Genomic DNA, 18683 nt, shown 5'->3' on the forward strand with positions numbered 1-18683 from the left:
TAACTGAAACTAAAAAGAACAAAACCTTTTCAAAACATAAAAACAATAAAACTGGAAACTAAAATTTCTAAATAAAATAAAAATCATAAACTTCAGCGTCTTGTTTGTTGTTGGCATGAATGAGCCTCCGTACATCAGCCCACTGTCTGACCTTCATCTCTTCAAAGTGTTTAAACAAGCTTCATGACGTCACGGCTCCACGCGGTGCCTCCCCCTGACGTCACGTGGAGTCTTTAGGAGACTCGCGCCGGTCAGTGGCTCAGAGACGGTGTGCGCGCGCGTGTATCAGCATGAGGAGCGCGAGGACGCTGCGGCAGGTCCAGGTGGCCGTGACGGTGCAGCGGAGCCTTCATCACCAGCATCCTCCTGCGCGCTCCGCGGGGATCGTCGGAGCTCCTTTCTCCAAGGGACAGGTGAGAGCGCGAGGACAGGCTCCGCGTGCATTCGTGCGCGTGTAATCCTCCAGCTTCTCCTTCTCTGTCCGCTGCAGTCCCGAGGAGGCGTGGAGGACGGACCGGAGCGGATCCGAGCCGCGGGCCTGCAGAGGCGGCTGCAGCAGCTGGGTGGGTCCGGTGACGTCACCGGGAGACTCCAACAGACGTTTATTTTTGTGCTTTCATACAGAATCACCTTCATGCAGCAGCAAATGTAATGACAGCAGGTAAAACTGACCGGAAGTTACCGTTTGAATGATGAACCGCCCTGTGAGCATCACCGTGGTTCCCACTGTGCCTCACAGCAACAAGGGCCCGAGTTCGACTCCGCCGTGGAGTACGTCCACAGACATGCTGTGAGTGGGGACAGATCAGCTCCCACTCACAGCTGTGTCTCCGCCTCTCAGCCTGTGGTAGCTGAGATGGACTCCACAGGTGTTCTCACCTGTTCACACATCAGGAAGCTCCTCCTGCAGCTGTGACACATTTCTGTTAAAAATCATCCGAGCACCAGAGTGGCAGTTTGCCTCTGCAGCATCTGGACAGATGTTTAAGAAAGGCTGACGTTAGGTGGAGCGCAGTCGGCCCAGTTAGTTATCCGTGTTGGTCGTCATTCCCAGTTAAGGAAACATTGTTTTTGTTGAATTAACAACTCAGAAACTTCCTGAGTTTCTCCGTTTCGTCAGTTAATGTTCATCCAGAGCCGAGTAATCAGTGATGAGAAAATCCACAAACGTTTGATTAATACATGAGCCTGAGCGGACCGCGGTCTGCACCAGGGACAGAAAACCCCACAAAGCTAGGTGGGGGCACAGAGCTGTGCGGCCCGGTATTTTAACCCCGTCCATCAAAGAGACAGAATGAAGCTTTAAAATGTTTCTGCTGATTATTGAGAGCAGTCACTGATTTCCTCCTACACAGAGGGTCAGATCATCCTCCCGTGGCCAAAACATTAAACACGGCCCATAATTAAAGTACAACAGCTCAAAAAATCAAAATGACACAAGATCCCGAACAAACAGAGACGATAAAAATAAAATAAAGAAGCTCAGATAGTCAAAATAAAATAGAATAAAAGTAGAAAATAAATCTTGTATCTTGTCTTTATGGTGGGTTTAATCAACTACAAAGTTTACAGTTAGATTCAAACAGCTGTGCAGCTCAGTAACAGCGACAGTGTCTGATTTTTAATATTCAGAAACCATCGAATCGTCAAACAAACTGGAGGCGGAGCACGCCGGCGTTTCCACTTTCAACAATTCATCTGAATGAATCTGTGACGTCGGTAAAACATTAACCTTCAGCACAGTTTGAATCCAGAAAAGGTGTTCAGAGCTGACCTTCAAATTCAGACTTCAAATAAAGTGTTTAAAGTCTGATTCACGTAATGCTCCGTTTAAAAAACTCCGTAAAAATCAGAGTTTGGTGGTTTTTCCTTCAGCTGATTGTGAGTACGCAGGTAACACAGTTTCACTGACACAGTGAGTTCAGGAAGTGTAACGTCCTCAGAGGAGGTCACTGTGCACACGCTCAGTTTCATTACTGGAACAGCGCTGACCTTTATCCACGAACAGCAAACAGTAAGTGTTTACAGGTCCACATGGGTCAGTGAACGCCTCATTACACCGCTGCCTTCTTCCCTGAACGTCTCGCTGTTAATGTTCACACAGAGAGCATGCTGGGAAACGCCTCCGCTGGTAATGTTGAACAGTCAGTACGAGGAAACCTGCAATGATTGTGTGTGTGTGTGTGCAGGCTGTGCAGTGAAGGATTATGGGAACCTGACGTTCGAGGACATGTCCCGGGACGAGCCCATGGGCTTGCTGAAGAGCGTGAGGGCGGTGGGTGCCGCCAACCAGAAGCTGTCACAGGCGGTGCAAGCGGCGAAGGAGGATGGGCACACGGCGGTGGTGCTGGGCGGAGACCACAGGTCAGTCCACACAGGAACAGGAAGTCAGGACGTAGGTTCCAGGTGTCGGCTCTCCATCGACTCGCTTCCTGTTTGTGTTTTCCGTCCTCAGCCTGGCGATCGGTTCCATCCACGGGCACTCTGCGGCGGTTGGGGAGCTGAGCGTCGTGTGGGTGGATGCTCACGCCGACATCAACACGCCGCTGACCACGTACACGGGGAACATCCACGGGCAGCCGGTGTCCTACCTGCTCCACGAGTTGCGCTCAAAGGTGATCTTAGCAACAGAGATCAGCATCACGCCGTCACACAGAATCACTAACCCCTCCCCTTCCTCACCAGGTTCCCGTCTTACCGAACTTCTCCTGGCTGAAGCCGTGTGTGTCCGCCGCCGATGTGGTCTTCATCGGGCTGAGAGACGTGGATCCAGCAGAGCAGTGAGTGCACCTGAGTCCATGCAGAGACTCACCTATTTCTGACGCCCCTCTGACCAATCAGCTCGTCCCGAAGCATTTTGGAGATGATTGAAATGAAATCTCAATAAAAAATTTAAAGAAGCAAAAAGCTCTGAAAGGTCAGCGACCTCGCTCTGGTCTGAGGGTCACCAGAAGTTCATTACCTGCGTGTACCTGAGTGTACCTGCCAGCAGGCTCTAATCCTGAGGTTTTCTCCTCCTCAGCTACATCCTGAAGATGCTGGGGGTGAAGACCTTCTCCATGAGTGAGGTGGATCAGCTCGGCGTGGCCCGCATCATGGAGGAAACGTGTGATTACCTGTCCGCCAGGTGATGCCTGCATGAAGCCACCAAGGTGTGATAGTCTGAGCGAATGTTAAAGATGCTTTGTGTCCTTGAACAGAGGGAAGAAACCGATTCACCTCAGCTATGACATCGATGCCATCGACCCCTCTGTTGCCCCAGCAACCGGGACGCCTGTAGTTGGTGGACTCACCTACAGAGAGGGCGTCTACATCACAGAACACCTGTGTCAGACAGGTACGAGTCAGAAACTCAGGGAAAAACAAACCCTGCTCTTCACAGTAGAAACGTGTTTAGTGTAAGCAGCCACATTAGCTGCTTACAGTAAACACAACAGCTCTCACTTGGTGTTGGCTCTCGCTGCGGTAGAGTGTCACTTCCTGTTCCTGTTCCAACGCACACTGGTTTAGCCAATCTGTGTATATTCACAGTATTCACTCACTCTGTCTTTGGGGATTAGGGCTGACAGCTGTCCCGTTTTAGTGTCTCTTATTTGGCAGTTAAAAGGTTGGCAACCCTATCCTGGTGTGAACACGTGAACCGTGCTTCTGGGTCCAAACTACTCTGTGTTTATTAAGGCTGTTGTGTGTTTCACATGTTTTAACAGTTTGTATCTTGTTCTATTTAATCTGAACAAACCCCTAAAAAGTCAGTTATCGCTGTCGGCCTCTCTGGGTTTTTATTACCACCTTTCAGCAGCACATTTTAAAGCTCAGTCTTTAAACCCTTACGATGTAACTGCAGCCCAGCAGCAGTATATGAATGACTAACCTCGTATTATGGATGGATTATCTCAAGTTATCAAGGATTATCTGAAGTTTGGTCCTTTTACAGCATCCTGCCATGCGATTACATTTGTTCCCGACCACCGAGAACACTCACGGTAACTTTTATCGAGTGGAAAAAGTTAGCGTTCATCCTCCAGCTTCACTGTGTTTAAGCTAACATAGCTTTGTCGCTTCTCTCCTCAACAACAAAGAGCAACATAATAAAAAAAAACGGCACCATCACAATAAACTAGCTAGCAGTAGATATCAGTAGATACTAAATAATAAACGATATTGTGCAGCACGCAAGATAGACAGCGCACAGTGTGCTTTGAGGCAGCAGCCAAGAAAGCTGTAGTCCGCGTCTGTGAACACCCGTGTGTACACCTGTGTGCATACCTGTGTGGATCAGCATGCTTGCATTCCAAAGGTTTCTCCATGTAACAATCTGCTAGAAGGTGTGGGGGGGCCACAGCCCCGTCCTCCAGGGTATGAAGCAGGTATGGAGGAGATCAAAACTCCAGACATCCAGAGGCCCCCAGAACACAAGAGACCAAGGAAGACCAACAGAGGGGCAGCCGCGCCACTGTCCCAGTAAGAGCTGAGGAGAGTCCCAGATGAGGGCTCACTCAGCAGCCGCGGAGCAGAAGCCAGGGGGAGTTGCAGTGACGCGCCCGTGAGCTCCGCCGGCAGCCAGCCGCGCCTGAGTGACCGAGCCCCAGGCCGAGAGGCCGGGGGCACCCCACCTCCGAAGTGGCCCGAGCGAGCCCCAGGCTCCAGGCCCCGATAAGCAGCCACCAAGGAGTGAGCCGGTGTGTACCTGGACGCCCATCCCCAGACACAAAGAACCACCAACGCACCGACACCTGAGGGAGTCCGCCACTGGCAGGGGAAGTGGTGGTGGGTGGAGATAGGCCTCCAAACCTTGGAGGGCCTGAGGTGTCCCCAGAGAGGTGGCGTCTGATACCCAACCTGACATATAGACACAGACATACAGGCACACACAGACACAAACATCCATTCCCACCCTCATGCTCTCATATGCACTTACTCCACACTCAACCAACGTGGAGACAGACATAAAGAGACGCTGTACACACGATCACACTCCCCAAGCGTACTCTACGAACCGGGTCTAGGTACCCTTGCCCCTGGAGGGGGGAACTGCACCCAGACCCAGGTGGTGTTACCCTTTTCCCTGCGGTGGGGGGAGGCAGACCGCCCCGACTCCGCAGCAGCAGGAAGGCCCCACACTCCAGACCCCAGTCGGACGGCCAACTCCGTCTCAGTTCTGCTTTTTAAGTTATCATCATCCTCAGCTTGTGCCACGTTAAACCTTCCTCCAAACCCTCTAACATCCAGTAAATCATTGCCTTGAATTAAGCACTGTGAATTAAAATGCTGCTCTCTTTAACATTCATTCAGCCGACTGTTCTCACTGCGGACAGCTGGACATTATCCTCTTTGACATTTTGACACCAGAATAGTTTCCAAGCCATGTTTTAGCTCAGTGAGATGAGCAGCTGTTCTCAGAGCAGGAGGCGCGGGTTCAAATCCTGCTTATGGCAACATTTTCTTCAGTTAACACTTCAACTGTTTAAACTCTTTCCCACACAAATTTCAGCTTTTTCACCTCTTTTTAGCAAAACTTTCAGTTTTTCACTACTTTTCAGCACAAATTCCAGCTTCTTCAGCTGTTTTCAGCAAACTTCAGGTTCTTCACCTCTTTTCAGCAGATAATTCTGCTTTTCAGCTTATTTCAGCAGATTCCACTACATAGCATTCACACTGCATTTTCGCAGGAAATGCATCTTTTTCTAGTTCTTTATTCTTCTACCTTATTCTAGTTGCTCCGACCTTTGCTGGTTTCCGTCAGTTTCAGCTGATTTTAACCATTCAAACTTTAAACTGTTCTGCTCCTTCTGCTAATGTCTGCTATATCTTTTGGTGATGATAACTTTTATACTTTTTGAGAAATTAAGCCTTTTATGCCATTTTTTGGCCCATTTTACTGAATAGGACCACATTATCAGTGTGATCACCAGTGCTTGCAACATTTTCTTCAGTTAACACTTCGATTGGCCAAGAAATATCTCAAGACTGGTTTTTCTAAGGTTTTATGGACTGATGAAATGAGAGTGAGTCTTGATGGGCCAGATGGATGGGCCCGTGGCTGGATTGGTAAAGGGCAGAGAGCTCCAGTCCGACGCCAGCAAGGTGGAGGTGGAGTACTGGTTTGGGCTGGTATCATCAAAGATGAGCTTGTGGGGCCTTTTCGGGTTGAGGATGGAGTCAAGCTCAACTCCCAGTCCTACTGCCAGTTTCTGGAAGACACCTTCTTCAAGCAGTGGTACAGGAAGAAGTCTGCATCCTTCAAGAAAAACATGATTTTCATGCAGGACAATGCTCCATCACACGCGTCCAAGTACTCCACAGCGTGGCTGCAAGAAAGGGTATAAAAGAAGACAAACTAATGACATGGCCTCCTTGTTCACCTGATCTGAACCCCATTGAGAACCTGTGGTCCATCATCAAATGTGAGATTTACAAGGAGGGAAAACAGTACACCTCTCTGAACAGTGTCTGGGAGGCTGTGGTTGCTGCTGCACGCAATGTTGATGGTGAACAGATCAAAACACTGACAGAATCCATGGATGGCAGGCTTTTGAGTGTCCTTGCAAAGAAAGGTGGCTATATTGGTCGCTGATTTGTTTTTGTTTTGTTTTTGAATGTCAGAAATGTATATTTGTGAATGTGGAGATGTTATATTGGTTTCACTGGTAAAAATAAGTAATTGAAATGGGTATATATTTGTTTTTTGTTAAGTTGCCTAATAATTCTGCACAGTAATAGTCACCTGCACACACAGATATCCCCCTAAAATAGCTCAAACTAAAAACAAACTAAAAACTACTTCCAAAAACATTCAGCTTTGATATTAATGAGTTTTTTGGGTTCATTGAGAACATGGTTGTTGTTCAATAATAAAATTATTCCTCAAAAATACAACTTGCCTAATAATTCTGCACTCCCTGTACAGACGCAGCCTTTGGGGAGTGACTGCAGCACCCCACCAGCCGAAGAACTCACGTTAAAGTCTTTATGCGCCTATAAAACGATCAGAGGAACTGTGCGGTCACATGATGCTGAAGCTTCCTGTCAGTGACGCTGCCTCATTTTCAAACTGAATTAACTCCAAAATCCACAACATGAACACCAGCTCATTACCCCCACGTGCCACACTCGCCCTCACATAACCAGGAAGTTACCACAAATGTGCTCTTTGTCTCTCTGCAGGTCTGCTGTCAGCGGTGGACCTGGTGGAGGTGAACCCTCTGAGGGGCCAGACTGAGGAGGACGTCCGCTCCACCGTCAGCACCGCCATCGATCTGCTGCTCGGCTGCTTCGGACGCGTTCGCGAGGGAAATCACCTGCCAGATTACCGCCTCCCCGAGCCTTAACACGGGCCTCTCTGACCGTGCCGCACGACACCAGCACAAAGGGCCAATCGGAGTTCTCCCTGCAAAACTACAATCCCACAATTCCTGCTGTTTTCTGCCTTGAACCAAAGACGTTGTCTTCCTGTGGGTGGGGTAGTCCATCGCTGATCAGCTGATCGATCGTTTTGTTTTTGATTATTAAATTTATACGTTTGAAGAGTGTTTGTTTCTTTTTTTAAACACGATAAATGGTCGCCATCTTTAAAACGCAGCAGCACGCTGCTGAGGCAACGCTGCCGCCAGAGAATAACGACAGACGCCATTTTCTTACTTCTCCTGGGTTGCAGCAGCATTTTATTCTGATAAGAAACGTGTCTTACATCAGGTCACTGCACAGGACATCATCCAACACACAACAGACACACACAAACAGGAGTGAGGGTTGTCACGGAAACGGCGTGGAGCAGAAATTAGTAACTGCGCTCAGAAATAAGCTAACAGGGTTAAGAGGAGGCGGCGTGCTTTGCTTATCTGGAGTTTGACCTGCAGCATCTGAACGACCTTACGGTTAAACCTCCTCGAACGCTCACGCTATTGGTGGAAACGGAGGTGTAACCATGACGACGGGTGGACAGCGCAGAAAAATCCACTTGGACTGAATTTGTAAATCAAAGAGCCTCAGATGTTCTGCTTTTCAGAATAAAAGCATGGCAGCTGAAGCGTGGAAGAGTTTCCAAAATAAAACCCACTTTGTCACGGCTGAGGTGACATGAATCAGATCAGGAGCAGGAACTCGGCGACACGTTTCAGACTTCAAAAAGAAACAGGAAACAGAAAAAAGAAGGTGCAAACATTTTAAAACTTTTAAACGAGGAATTTTTAAAACGCAGATGAAAAACAGTGAAGAGGCGTTCACACGAATCCTGTCAGAAATCAATAAATACGCAGCTCAGTTTCAGCTATGATTGTCTCACAGAACCACACGATCGATCGTCGTTCAGATTCGATCGGTTCTTGCTTCTGGTTGATTCCCGTGATGACGAGAGTAATCTGATTCCTCGCCGTCTTTGTAACAGTCGTGAAGGTCAGGGAGTGACACGGGTGACGGAGCGTTTCTCGGTCTGTAGCGTCTGACTCGACTCATGTTAGCGACCTCGGGCCAAACTCCATTCAAAATTTGTCACATTTAGCGCTCCTTCGTTCCACTCGCTGGTTTAATGGGCAGAACCGTCGATGGAACAGAATTAAATCAATCAGATTTTCTGCTTTTAAGTCAAAGCTCACGAGATTTCAAACATTCTGGATCCAAAAACCCCCAAAAAACTTTATTCGTCTTTAAACGAACCTCTCGTGCAGCGTTCTTTGTTCTCGAGAAGTTTTAGCTCTCAGGCTGAACACCTGGACAGGTACGGACGTCTGAACGTCAGCGTGATTCTCGTTAAAGGAGAAATGAGTCAAACACACACACACACACACACACACACACACACGCTGTAGAGAAAAATAAGCGTGTTGGATCACATGTGCAGTCACACTCTGCGCCTGCAGGCAGGAAGCAGAGGAGGAAGACGGCTGAGCTGGAGGAGGAAGGTCGGTCGTCAGTCGGTCTCGTTGAGGCTGCAGCGCCGCCTGAACTCCTGCCCTCGCTCGTGGATCCATTTGTTCGATACTGCAGGAAGAAAGAGTTTCATCAGAGCCTCGACAAACGCCACGAGTCTGAGCAGCGTGAAGGTTTCTCCGTCTTTCTCATCAAATCTGAAGCTTTTCATGAAGCTCAGTCAAGTTCGTTTCATCTGAAACATCAAACACCAAAAATCCTTCAGCAGTCACGTGAGCTGCTGCAAACACACCCAGAAAACATCCAATATTCATCAATCAACACAAACATTTAAAAATAAATCAACTCCAACATAACAACGAAGCTTTTAATGACCCAAAACAGTTTTATATAACTGACGGGAGTTTGGATTTGTTCTTTTATTTTACTTATTTTTAGAAAATAATTTTTAAAAGAAATTTTTTTATGTCAATCATCACCGGGCGTGAAAATCTGAAAGTATTTTTACTTGATGATGATTTTGTGTGTATTTATTGTTTTACTGTGCACGTGTGTGAATATGGCGCGATGACCTCACCCCACTTGTTTCCCAGCAGCACGGGGCAGGCGGCGTGTCTGGTCCGATAGTCTCCTTCTCCGCTTGGATACAGGTTGTACCAGAACACCGCTGTCCCCTGGAGAAACACGGTCACATGACGCGTCACATGACACTGCGTCAGATTACTGAGAAGCGGCGCCCTCGTCTGCCCGCCTGTTTCTCAGTTTGGTTTATTAAACAGACTTGTTTCTGTGATGATGATGATGATGAAGAAAGTGAGTAGTTGAACCTTTTTGGGTTTCACAGCAGCTCCGATGTCAGTGAAGACGGTGGCGCCCCCTGCCTGCACGTCGGTCATCTGCAGCGGGAAGGAGGAAAGCGTGAGCGGCAGCAACACACACGCACACACACACACACACACACACACACACACACAGCAGCACTGACGTAAAGCAGCCACGTGGCGATCCGGTTGCCCGTGCCCAGCTCCTCGAATGCGTCCGGTTCGTCTTTCTGAAACAGGAAGTGCACGGCGGTCAGAGTAATGAAAATTCATTCACTCATTTCAAAAAACTGAACTTTGTTAAAAGTTACAAATAAATAAATCTACAATACAAATACACAGATTGGATCTATTTAGTTGATTTTAATGAAATGTGTCCAACATGGATCCATATCTGTTATTGATCGTTTTCCGTCTTTCAGCAGAAATAAAATGCTGACAGAAACAGATTCTCATGTATCTGGTTTTATTTACCCGTCCGAAGTCGAAGTGCGGCTCGTACTGTCCCCCCAGGCCGTAGTTAGCCACCTGCATCAAACACAGCGCTTAAAACATCAGAGGCGCCAGACGGTTAGCGCCGTTTGAACTCAGGTGAGGCGTTACCTGCAGGTCCTCGGCCGTCTTCACGTTCAGCCCCGTGACGTCCTCGATCAGCTGGTTGATTTTGTCCACCACGGGATGCTCGTACGCTCCGAGCCAGGCGCTGAGAGGACAGAGAAGACACAGAGTCACCGCCGAGGTCACGAAAACAGCACAAACCGGCGCACGGCGAGGAGACGGCAACGAGGAGGGCGGGGAAACAACAGACAGTTTCTAAAGCAGCTCCTCTATGAAAAAAACGACATTTACAGAGCTTCACCGCTGACGTTTGTGTCATTACAGCCAGCTGAACGTTAGAAAAGCATGAAGGAGGAGACTCCGCCCCCGAGACGGTGGTGACCACAGGCTGTAAATAAAGATGGACGCCCCAAAAACATTTATATCGTGACTTCAATAAAAGCTGAAGCGAAGTCACAAATTTACTGCGGAGGAAAAAAACTCGCACGCTCACTGATGGATCCAGGAGTTCACACGCGGCTTTACAAGTCGGCTTGTGATTGGTCGCTTGTGACAAAGCCGTCCGGAGCGCTGCACGTGCGGCGTCCATCGTTACGAACAGCCTGCGCTCCGCCCGGGCCTGAAGCGAGTGACGTCCTGCTCTTACCTCTTGGAGACTCGGTAATGGGCCGTGGTCAGTTTGCCTGTGTGAGGGTCATGCACCGTGGCACGTCTGAGCTACTCCCAATTATAGGTTAATGCAGAGAGACAGAGAGAGGACAGAGAGAGGGCGGTCACTATCCACACGCTGCAGTCAGGGAGGCAGCACGAGCTTCAAACGCCACATAAGGCCACTTCATTAGGTACACGTGAAGCCCTGATCTGCTTTGGCGAGTTAAAGAGCGCCGAGTCCAACCCAGAGCCAACAAGGTACCTAATGAAGAGGACATGGAGTGCACGTGGTCAACCTTCAGGATGTTTGACAAGCTGCTTTAGCTCCTCCCTCCTTCAGACAACTTTCCTCTGATTGGCTGCCCCTCACAAACAGAAGGTTATGGGATCGATATTCTGCCATAATTGAAACTGAAAATAATCTCAGTTGATGTTTCACTTATGAAGTCACTACACCAGCATCATACACAAAACACGCAGTAACATTGCAGTACCTGCAGTAGTTTTACAGTAACTACTGTAGAGAGTATTTCCGTGAAGCTGACGCACTGACAGGTCAACAGACTGTCTGACTTCAGAACTTTATTTTGAAACGTTTGCAGACTCTTGTTATTTTACGTAACAATGTGCAGGTAACAGTGAGAAGCACAGGTATGAGACACGAACCCTCCTGCTGCCTCCACGAAAACGTTAAAGCGACATCGAGAGTCTTAAATGTTTGACTTCCTGTCCCCGAACGAGCAAAGAAAACAAGCCGAGGCTCGAATCCCAGCGAGAGCAGAGCCTGAAAGAAGACGCTCAAAGTAGCTGTTCCTGCAGTGTTACAGGACCTTCTGATATCTCCTCTGATGTGGCCTTTTACACCTGCCCAGGTGGGACTGATTGAGCTGATGACAGTTACAGCTGTCTCTCTGTGCTGCAGCGCCCCCTGGTGGGAGGACAGCGGTAAAACAGCTGCTCATGAACATCTGCTTTATTATTATTAACCATTTCTCAGCAGCAACAACGTGAAACTACAAGTTTATGGAGATGTTTCAGAGCTTACAGCCCATCATGGACGTTTAAACGTTTCTTTCAAGCTGAATGTGTGAAAACTGGATTTTATAAAACTGAAGTCTTTTATGTTTCAGACTGTTGGGGGGCGTCAGCTGTGATGATCGGAGGCTGGAAGTCTGTAATAATAATGCCGATTCTTCTGTGACGTTTAAATGAGAATTCCACTTTGGAGGAAGGAACATTTTAATTATTCGTTTGTTTGAAGCGACTCGTTGCCTTTTCTGCTCTCACCGGGACGGCCGCCATCACAGAGGGGGGAGGACAGGGTGGTGTTGGGGGCAGAGAGGTGAGGTCCACCCCGCGGACGCCGCCTCCTGCCCCAGCAGCTCTTACCTCTTACTGATGCGGTAGTGGGCCGTCTCCAGCACGCCGGTGACGGGATTAGAGATGGTGGCTCGACGGAGCTGTGGAGCCAATCGGCCGACAGTTACAGGCAGACACAGAGCGACGCCCGGAGCACCGACTAACGCCGACCGACACCGACGGAGGAGCCGCACCACACAGCCGCACAACCTCGTGATCCTCTCCACCCACCGCCCGCCCGTCACCTTTCTTCCTCGCTCACTGACGAGGCTCAAACTACAGTTTTGTTTTTGATGTGTTTGAAAAACAAACGAAATTTTTTACTTTAAATAATTTTTTTGTTTTCATGCAAATATTTTTTTCTGGCTTTAAATTAATTGTTTCAGTTTTAGACGTTTGATCCTGATTTTGTGGGCGTGTATCAAGAGGTAGGGGCGGGGCATAGATTAATGATTGACAGCACCCGTGTCACGGGGTTACAAGTTAAAAATGAGCAGTTGCCGCTCGCTGACAGGACGCCGCCGGCCAACAGGAAGCAGTTTGTGATGATGGATGTTTGAACGCTGCACTGAGGTGTGAACGGGGATTCGTTCTAATTTCAATATAATATATTTCATTTCTCTACAGAGCTCATCGCGGCTTAACGACCTAGCAGCCAATCAGATAACAGCATTCACTGTTGCCGAGGTAAATTTTGTGCATCCACACGATTGACCTGAGTTTCTGGGTGTTTGAGCTGAAAGTGCTCGCGCTGCTCTTCTTTGCTGTAAACCGTGAACCGAACATCAACACGACCGATCGGCAGTCGAGCAGCGAGCCGACGTAACCGCGAGCCGACGTAACCGCGAGCCGACGTAACCGCGAGCCGACAGTCAGCCACAAAAACGAAAACTGACAATTTAGAGTCGCGGCGACACATCAGGCAGCAGTCATGTTCTCATCATGACTCTTGTCCAGTTTTTAACATCCCGACTGCTCTCGATTAGTTTTCCGACACTTCTGCGAGTTTCTTCTTCGAGGTCATTTCCTCTCCATCCTTTGATAAGCTCCACCTATTGGACTCTGTTGGGTCAGGTTGGCGGGGGAAGTAATCATAAACATGTTTTCATAAAAATTTTAATATACAGCGACTTAACGGGGAGCAATATTTCTGAGTACTGATATTTAGCCCCGCCCCTTGCGTTGGTAAAGCACTAATGGCGTCCGACCTGGGATAAGCTCTGCAGCAGCGCGTGAGATAAAGATGCTCGGACTCACCCTGGGCTTGGCCAGCTCTTTCACCTTCTCCATGTCTTTCTCTGACACGATGTTGTGGTAGCGCACGATGTGCGGGCTGTCCCACTCGTCCTCCTGCTGCACCGGGCCAATCACGTACCGCGGGTGCCGGTTGTTGTCATAGTAGCGGCAGAAGAGGCGGCTCTGCCTGCGGGGAGTCTGACAGGAAGCAGAGGTTGAAGTGACGCCGATAAACGACTCTCAGAGGTGCGCTTGTTTCGCTCGCCTCACCAGCTTGATGCCTTGGCCGCGACACAGCTGCTCGTACTTCTTCCTCTCAGGCAGGTAGTCGTCTTTGCTCTCCCTCCTCTGCCTCACCTTGCTTTCCTCCTCCTTCTCCTCCACCTTCTCCACCTTCTTCTGTTTGGCCAGCTGGTACTCAAAGTATTTCAGGTTCCCGTTGGCTCGCTGGTGTGTCGGATCTAACGGGCAGAAAAACAACTTCAGGTGAGCGAGATCAACAAATCTGCACACAAGCTCTGAAGATGTGAGAAGAAGCCTTGGACTCTCTGGAAACTCAGCGTTGCTCCTTTTTCTAACTCTTTAAAACAACAGCAGCACGTTTGCTGACTGAACTGCCCGTCTGCAGGTACTAACCCAGGTCCAGCAGCCTCCTGGTGAACTCCAGCGCTCTCTCCAGCTCCCCCTGCTGGTACACGGAGTAGCTCAGGTAGTCGAGGACGGTGACGGCGTCCACGGCGCGGGACGTCTCGCCCTGGTCCAGCTGCCTCAGGGCCTGAGCCATCCACAGCTCGGTGTGGTAGTAATCCGCCTCCGAGTACACCACCTTCCCGAGGTCGTAGCAGTCATCCACGGTCAGAGTGCTCCAGGCGGAGGAGGTGGAGGACGATCCTGAGGAGACGAGAGAGAGCAGGAGCATTTACAACTCATGTTCCTGTTATTAAAGCGCGAGCTGGAAGGTTGAATCGTATAAATGACTTTCAGACACACGACCGAGAGCTCAGAAACATTTGTGGTCCTTTTCCTCCTGAGCGCCGTCTTCTCTAAACTCGGACTGAAGAGCCCGCTCTGCCCTGTAAAGCAGAGCAGGTCCCGGTTCACAGACCTGGGAGCTCTCCGGTGGAGATGGCGTTGGTGTCCAGCTGGTAGGTGTCCTGCAGTCTCATCAGAGCTTTGGCCGCGCCGGTCTGGTCGTCGTCGTTGGGGAAGTACTGCCTCTGGATGGTGAGGTTGGAGATGAACACTGAAACACCACAGAAGAAGAAGAAGGACAATGAAAACAAGGAAAAAAGATTCTGTGTCCTAACGTCCAACAGCTGATTTCTGCGTCGCACCATCAGACACGTCGGTGAGCACCAGGCTCTCCAGCTCCCCCCACTCCGTGTTCAGCCTCTTCATCAGCTTGAAGGCGTTCACCGGGTGACCCAGGAAGCCTTCGGGGTCCTGAGTGGCAGCTGCCGAGAGGACGTCCAGTTTGTCTGCCCACCTGAACACACACATGGCACAGGTAAGAGTGTGTCGCAGATCATGACAGCAATGTAAACCTAGTTAGCTGCCCCCCCCAACAAACTTGAGATTCTGTTCCAGGATAACAGGAGGCGGAGCGTTTAACGGCGAGCAGCGACACTCACTTTTTGATCTGCTCCAGTTTGCTCTCCTCCGCTCGGATGTAGTCCTTCAGGGAGGTGACCAGGTCCTTCTCCGTGAACAGCAGGTCCGTCATGTGACCTGTGACAAAGAACAAATTAGCGCTCACACACGCGCTCAGCAGGACTCCACGCTACGATACAGAGCGGCCAAACTCACCGATGGAGGTGAAGAAGTCGTGAGCTGAGCAAGAAGTGAAGATGAGGAAGTGGATTAACCACCACCCACAGAGCGCCATCGTACCTGCACACACGGGCAGAAACCAGGCGTCAGTGCTGACATCACACCAACGCCAGACGTTGAAGCGTTACAGGTACTGATACTGAAGTCAGAGCGCTCAGCACACTCACAACAACCACAAGCACACAAAAACATCAAGACACGCCCACACGCACGCTCTGTCTCCCGTCACAGGTTGAAGCAGTGACGTGTCTGAAGCTGAAACGTGGCGTCGGTGCTGCTGAGGGGGAAGCCGTCATCCTGGGCCTGTGAGTGACACTGAAGCGGAGCCAGGAGAGGACAAAGAAGAGTCCTGACCTCGTGCTGAAGAGCATGAAACACACCAGAGCTGTGACCACACACACACACTCTCTGGCCCAGTGACAGGAAGTCCCAAACCAGACAGCCAAGAAACCAGACGCCACTTCCTGTGACTGGACACTTCTGCTTAAAGAGCTCCATCTGCCCTTCTGCGCCTCTCAACAGGTCAAAGTTCACCTGGAGGGCACTGCAGCTGGGGCCAAAGATCACCAGAAAGTCTCTGGAAGGTGAGGGTGAGACCCTGAAGCAGCTTTGCATGATTCACTCACAGTCAGCCTTCTTTGACTGAGTCTCAGCTCACTGAACACCTGACACACCTGCAGCGGTGCAGCTTTGTGACGTCACACAGGTCCCAGAGTGTGGAAGGCTGTGGTAAACGGAGTGTTTGGAGCAGCTCTGAGACAGTACGTGACCGGAAGTGAGGCCGGTCACGCCACTTTTATGACCACACAAACCCACCAAAGCCCCCTTTACTGTGACTCACCTGTGCTGGGCTCACCTGTGCGCAGTCTCGCTGGCAGACAGACTGTCTCTGTTCAGGTCAGAGTAAAGAGTCGGAACCGTAGAAGTTTCTGGATAACCGGAACCGTCACCTCTGTCAGCTTCCGGTGAGGACCGAGGGTTTCTGCTCTTACCGAGTTTGTGCCCGAGAACAGCTTCAGCTTCAGCGCAGACTCGTCTCAGCGATCCTCACAGCCAGGCTGGCAACACAAACCTCCTCCTCTTCCTCTGACGACGTCACCGCGGCTCTGCCCCGCCCCCTGCTGGACCGGAGGCGCCCTGCGTCAGATTTTCATCTGCAAATTACTGCGTGATGACGTCAGAGCCACCAGCGCGTTCATCTGCATTTACTAATACTAATATAACGCCTAAAGAATTCTCAATAGTGTTCGATGCCATCCCATCTGGTCTGTCCATGTTACACAGATGCTCCCACAGTGCTCCACTACAGGTCACTCCCCCGGATGTGTTACATTCTTCTCTTGGCAATGTTTGCTTTTCCTCTCATAAGTCTATAAATACCAAAATAAGATCTCTCTTTCAGGATGCAATGGTCTCTGTTCCATCAGCCCTATTTTATTCGGCCAATTTTGTAACAGATATTGAATGGAAAAAAGTTTGGACTTTACCACAAAGGTGTTTCTTAACAAACAAAATTAAAGAGATTTCCTTTAAGTTGATTCATAAGTTTTACCCTACCAAACAATATTTGTCCAAATTTATGGCTGAAATTTATGAAGCGCCTTGAGGCGACTTTTGTTGTGATTTGGCGCTATATAAATAAAATTGAATTTAATTGAATTGAAATAAATGTAAATTGTACCTTCTGTCAAGAGCAACCTGAAACAGTTTCTCATCTGTTTTGGTCATGTAAGTAAATTTACATGTAAATTCTGGAAGGATTTAAACAAGTTTATTACTGACTCTGTTCTCCCTAATCTTCAACTATACCATAAGGATGTTATCTTTTGGCTATTATACTTTTAAAGACAAGGACAATGATGCTTTCTTCTTTATAAATTTGGTTTTATTTTTGGCAAAATTTCATATACACAAAAGCAAAGTCCTCGGCAGAAAGCCTGAACTTGTACAATATATAAGGACAATCTCCTCATCAAAAAACACGAAGGCTCTCAAGACTGTTAGCAGTTTCAGTCGGTTACAGATGTTAACTTGATTTTGGCTCTTGCAAACTTTGTTTATTTATGTTCCCCTTAATTTATTTTATTTTTTGTACTCACTTTTGTCTCACTGTCCTTGTCCCTCTTTCTGTTCTTCATTGTACTACCACAATGTTATCTTTTATGTGATCCCTGTTTTACTTGACTGTATGTCTAAAATGTGATAAGTAAAGTTAAAAATAAATAAATAAATGTACTAATACTAATTATTCCTCTGTGACGTCAGACATGCACGTGATTATAATCACGGAAACCAAGAACAACATCGTAGAGATACAAACCAAAACACAGCAGCACAACCAGCAAACACACAAAGACGAGCAGACAAAATGAAACATGATCAGTGAGAGATGAAGAGTGAGCACAACAGATCCAACATTAACACAATCAGAAACGCACAAATTCACCATAAACTGTGAGGCAACAACATGGCACAAAGTACCAAGACTGGATGAAAACAACGAGACAAAACCAGAAAGAAGCGTGCAACAACACAGACACACAGCTTCCAAACTCAGAGAACATCGTTTTAATGTCACAACAAAAACAAAACACGTGAAGCAGGAAGTGCACGCTGTGACGTGGACAACTTTATTGAAACACTGACGGTTAACAGTCACCTCCTGAGCGCGTGCTGCAGGGGTCAGCTTCATCATCACCATCATCATCTTCAGCTTCATATCAAACAGGCGTATTTACAACACGTACAAATATCGCACACAAAAAGTTTGTGTGTCTGAAGAAGAATGATGTGCAAAAGCACAGCTTCAAGGTGCTTCTATGTACAGGTGAGGAAACATTTAACCTCAGCGCTGAGGTGGAAATGTGGCGCAGGAAGTGTCAAAGGTCACGGTTTCAGTTCATCTTATAAACATGAATCAGAGGCTGTGTCCCAATTCAGGGTCTGCACGCTTGAAGTACGCGCACTACGCGTACTACGTACGGTGCGTCCTATAAGTACGAGAAGTGCGGAAGTGAGAGGCTTGTGAAATGGGACGGTATACGCTTCGTCGCGCTGTTCAGGTTGCCTAGCAACCATGATACTAACCGCGAGACACGTTACAGCTTTGTTTGACAGAAATGAAGGAGAAAAATGTTTTGTTGGTCATTCATTTTTGTCATGACATCACTTTGATTAGTTGAGTATCTGAGGCTGAGACCACAGGACTGTAAACATGATTGTTGGGCTTCATTTCTGTGCTGAACAGTCATTTAAGATTAGTTAGTAAATAACAATTAGCTGATGTTGTTTATGAGACTAAAGTCATCTCACTGTGGTAATGTAAATATAATATGGCCAATATTATAGTATTGTCAGATTGAG

The 18683-nt window shown here is 48.5% G+C and overlaps 2 protein-coding genes across 5 annotated transcripts; one reads left to right on the top strand and one right to left on the bottom strand.

Moving 5' to 3' along the window:
- The first annotated feature begins 216 nt into the window (after positions 1 to 216).
- arg1 (arginase 1) lies at positions 217 to 7524 on the top strand. The gene is made up of 8 exons (XM_004565266.6): positions 217 to 413; positions 491 to 563; positions 2190 to 2364; positions 2456 to 2615; positions 2686 to 2780; positions 3023 to 3127; positions 3201 to 3337; positions 7165 to 7524. The coding sequence occupies exons 1-8, from the start codon at positions 291 to 293 to the stop codon at positions 7326 to 7328; spliced, it is 1032 nt and encodes a 343-aa protein (XP_004565323.3). The 5' UTR covers positions 217 to 290; the 3' UTR covers positions 7329 to 7524.
- A 105-nt stretch (positions 7525 to 7629) lies between these two features.
- Positions 7630 to 16448, bottom strand: p4ha1a (prolyl 4-hydroxylase, alpha polypeptide I a). 4 transcript variants are annotated; one of them, XM_076887806.1, is made up of 16 exons: positions 16162 to 16448; positions 15297 to 15380; positions 15122 to 15218; positions 14825 to 14976; positions 14596 to 14733; positions 14127 to 14381; positions 13761 to 13951; positions 13512 to 13688; positions 12285 to 12355; positions 10891 to 10956; positions 10290 to 10389; positions 10161 to 10214; positions 9851 to 9916; positions 9693 to 9761; positions 9443 to 9539; positions 7630 to 8976 (listed from the first exon to the last, which is right to left on the bottom strand). In XM_076887806.1, exons 2-16 carry the CDS (start codon positions 15373 to 15375, stop codon positions 8906 to 8908), a joined length of 1683 nt encoding a protein of 560 aa, XP_076743921.1. In that variant the 5' UTR covers positions 15376 to 15380; positions 16162 to 16448; the 3' UTR covers positions 7630 to 8905. The 4 variants fall into 4 exon arrangements, with proteins under 4 accessions (XP_076743921.1, XP_004565326.1, XP_004565325.1 ...); XM_004565269.3 differs by lacking the exon at positions 12285 to 12355 and having other exon boundaries at positions 10891 to 10961; positions 16177 to 16448; XM_004565268.3 differs by lacking the exon at positions 10891 to 10956.
- Between the last annotated feature and the right edge of the window lie 2235 nt (positions 16449 to 18683).

This window comes from Maylandia zebra, linkage group LG8, assembly GCF_041146795.1.
Source record: "Maylandia zebra isolate NMK-2024a linkage group LG8, Mzebra_GT3a, whole genome shotgun sequence".
Classification (NCBI taxonomy): domain Eukaryota; kingdom Metazoa; phylum Chordata; class Actinopteri; order Cichliformes; family Cichlidae; genus Maylandia; species Maylandia zebra.

Excerpts from the sequence above, each read along its gene's own strand:
- arg1 (XM_004565266.6), top strand. The coding sequence starts at position 291 with ATGAGGAGCGCGAGGACGCTGCGGCAGGTCCAGGTGGCCGTGACGGTG. Across the intron at positions 414-490 it reads CTCCTTTCTCCAAGGGACAG|TCCCGAGGAGGCGTGGAGGA; the intron begins GTGAGAGCGCGA and ends TGTCCGCTGCAG. Across the intron at positions 3,128-3,200 it reads TGTGATTACCTGTCCGCCAG|AGGGAAGAAACCGATTCACC; the intron begins GTGATGCCTGCA and ends GTCCTTGAACAG.
- p4ha1a (XM_076887806.1), bottom strand. The coding sequence starts at position 15,375 with ATGGCGCTCTGTGGGTGGTGGTTAATCCACTTCCTCATCTTCACTTCT. Across the intron at positions 14,734-14,824 it reads GCTCACCGACGTGTCTGATG|TGTTCATCTCCAACCTCACC; the intron begins GTGCGACGCAGA and ends GTGGTGTTTCAG. Across the intron at positions 9,540-9,692 it reads CTGCTGTGAAACCCAAAAAG|GGGACAGCGGTGTTCTGGTA; the intron begins GTTCAACTACTC and ends GTGTTTCTCCAG.